The following is a 2,188-nucleotide window of genomic DNA, read 5'->3' on the forward strand; positions in this document are numbered from 1 at the left end:
CGCAGAGCCCCTCCCGCAAAGCCCCACCCGGGTGCGCGGGCATGGCGGCCAGCCTGTGGATGGGCGACGTGAGTGAGGGTAGTAGTCCCGGGTCTGAGGACGAGGAAGCATCTCGGTTTCGCGAGGGAGGAAGTGTCTGAGGAGGAGGGGACTTGGGATCCCAAAAAGGGGAGACGTGTGACCGGGTTGTTTTTGGTGACACAGAAGCGGATTCCAGCATCTAAGTGAAAAAGCTGAGTCCGTGAGGCTAGGAGTCCGGGGGTCCCACGTGGGTTCGTGGGAGGGAAAGGTGGTGCTTTGGGGACATAGAATGGGAGGAATCCAAGGACTGAGGCGCGCTGTTTTAGGACCGGAGGAGTGGGGTTTCTAGGTCCAAGGGGAGACTCCCTAAAGGGGGGCAAGCTTGAACCAAAGGAGCCGGGGTTTCGGGCCGCTCAGCGGAGGCGAACCTCGCCGCTCGCTCCCCCAGCGGCGCGTAGCCAGCCCTGGGCTGACGGAGAGGGACTCTGGAACCCGGAGTGGGAAGCCCGGCTGCCAGCCTGAGCCGCTGCGCTCTTGTTTTTACGCAGCTGGAACCCTACATGGATGAGAACTTCATCTCCAGAGCTTTTGCCACCATGGGGGAGACGGTAATGAGCGTCAAAATTATCCGAAACCGCCTCACTGGGTAAGTCTCATCTCAGGTCTCCCTTAATACATCTCGTTGCAGCTGTCATGTACGAGAATGTAAACATCGTAGTCATGGCTTCTCACTACCCCTAGTGATAGTCACTGTAAAATTATAACGGCTAACATTTTGAGGTCCTAATGAGTGGAAGAATAGCATGTAGCTTAAGGGCAGGACTTGCCAGGCGTGGTGGGTCACACCGTAATCCCAGCACTTTGGGAGGCCGAGGTCAGGAGTTTGAGACCAGCCTGGCCAACATGGTGAAACCCCGTCTCAGGAGTGGATACTTTGGCAAGATGGCGGGGAGCGGCGTCCGCCAAGCTGCCTCTACCGCCAGCACCTTTGTGAAGCCCATTTTCAGTCGGGACATGAACGAGGCCAAGCGGAGGGTGCGCGAGCTCTACCGCGCCTGGTATCGGGAGGTGCCGAACACTGTACACCAATTCCAGCTGGACATCACTGTCAAAATGGGACGGGATAAAGTCCGAGAAATGTTTATGAAGACCCCAGGGTGGTTGATCTTCTGGTCATTAAGGGAAAGATGGAACTGGAAGAAACAAAGTATGGAAGCAGCGGACACATGTTATGCGGTTCTTCCATGAAACAGAAGCGCCAAGGCCGAAGGATTTCCTATCCAAGTTCTATGTTGGCCATGACCCATAAAGTCACTCAGTGGAAAGGTGCATGTTGATATTATTTTAGAGCACAAATAAACTCACTATACGATGGTCAAAAAAAAAAAAAAAAAAAAAAAAAAGAAACCCCGTCTCTACTAAAAATACAAAAATTAGCTGGGTATGTTGGCAGGCACCTGTAATCCCAGCTACTGGGGAGGCTGAGGCATGAGAATCGCTTGAACAACGGAGGCGGAGGTTGCAGTGAGCCGAGATTGTGCCACTGTACTCCAGCCTGGGCAAGAAGAGGAAAACTCTGTCTCAAAAAAAAACCCAAAAAACAAAAGGCAGGACTCAAGCGAGACTGGGTTTTAAAACTATTTCTACTGTATGATCTTGGGTAAGTTACTTAACTGCTCTGTCTCATTCGCTTTGAGTATAAAAATGGAAATAATAATAGCACGTATCTCCTAGAGTTATGGTGAGGATTAAATGAGTTAATTCACATTCATCATTAGGACAGTGTCTGGCATATAGCATATGCTCAGTAAGTATAGTCAGATTACTATCTGCTAAGTAATAAGCACTTTACATTTATTATCTTCTTAAAACCTCAGACACTTCTGAGGTAAGTAAGTACTATTATGAAGAGGCTTAATTAAAAGTTACAATAAAGCCTGGCGCGGTGGCTTACACCTGTAATCCCAGCACTTTGGGAAGCCGAGGCAGGCAGATCACGAGGTCAGGAGATGGAGACCATCTTGGCTAACAAGGTGAAACCCCGTCTCTCTACTAAAAATACAAAAAGCCGCCGGGCGCGGTGGCTCACGCCTGTAATCCCAGCACTTTGGGAGGCGGAGGCGGGCGGATCACAAGGTCAGGAGATCGAGACCATCCTGGCTAACAC

The 2,188-nt window shown here is 50.9% G+C and overlaps 1 protein-coding gene and 1 pseudogene across 2 annotated transcripts in view; both read left to right on the forward strand.

Moving 5' to 3' along the window:
- The first annotated feature begins 6 nt into the window (after window positions 1-6).
- TRNAU1AP (tRNA selenocysteine 1 associated protein 1) overlaps window positions 7-2,188 on the forward strand; it is a 44,429-nt gene continuing 42,247 nt past the window's right edge. Inside the window, exons 1-2 of the mRNA XM_011981733.1 lie at window positions 7-68; window positions 570-667. Coding sequence (XP_011837123.1) covers window positions 42-68; window positions 570-667 — 125 coding nt within the window. The 5' untranslated portion in view covers window positions 7-41. The remainder of the gene's footprint in view (window positions 69-569; window positions 668-2,188) is intronic.
- LOC105540946 lies at window positions 950-1,428 on the forward strand (annotated as a pseudogene). Its single transcript, XR_001006280.1, has one exon. The product of XR_001006280.1 is annotated as an NADH dehydrogenase [ubiquinone] 1 alpha subcomplex subunit 6-like (transcript).

Source organism: Mandrillus leucophaeus, unplaced genomic scaffold (assembly GCF_000951045.1).
Source record: "Mandrillus leucophaeus isolate KB7577 unplaced genomic scaffold, Mleu.le_1.0 Scaffold23, whole genome shotgun sequence".
Lineage (NCBI taxonomy): Eukaryota > Metazoa > Chordata > Mammalia > Primates > Cercopithecidae > Mandrillus > Mandrillus leucophaeus.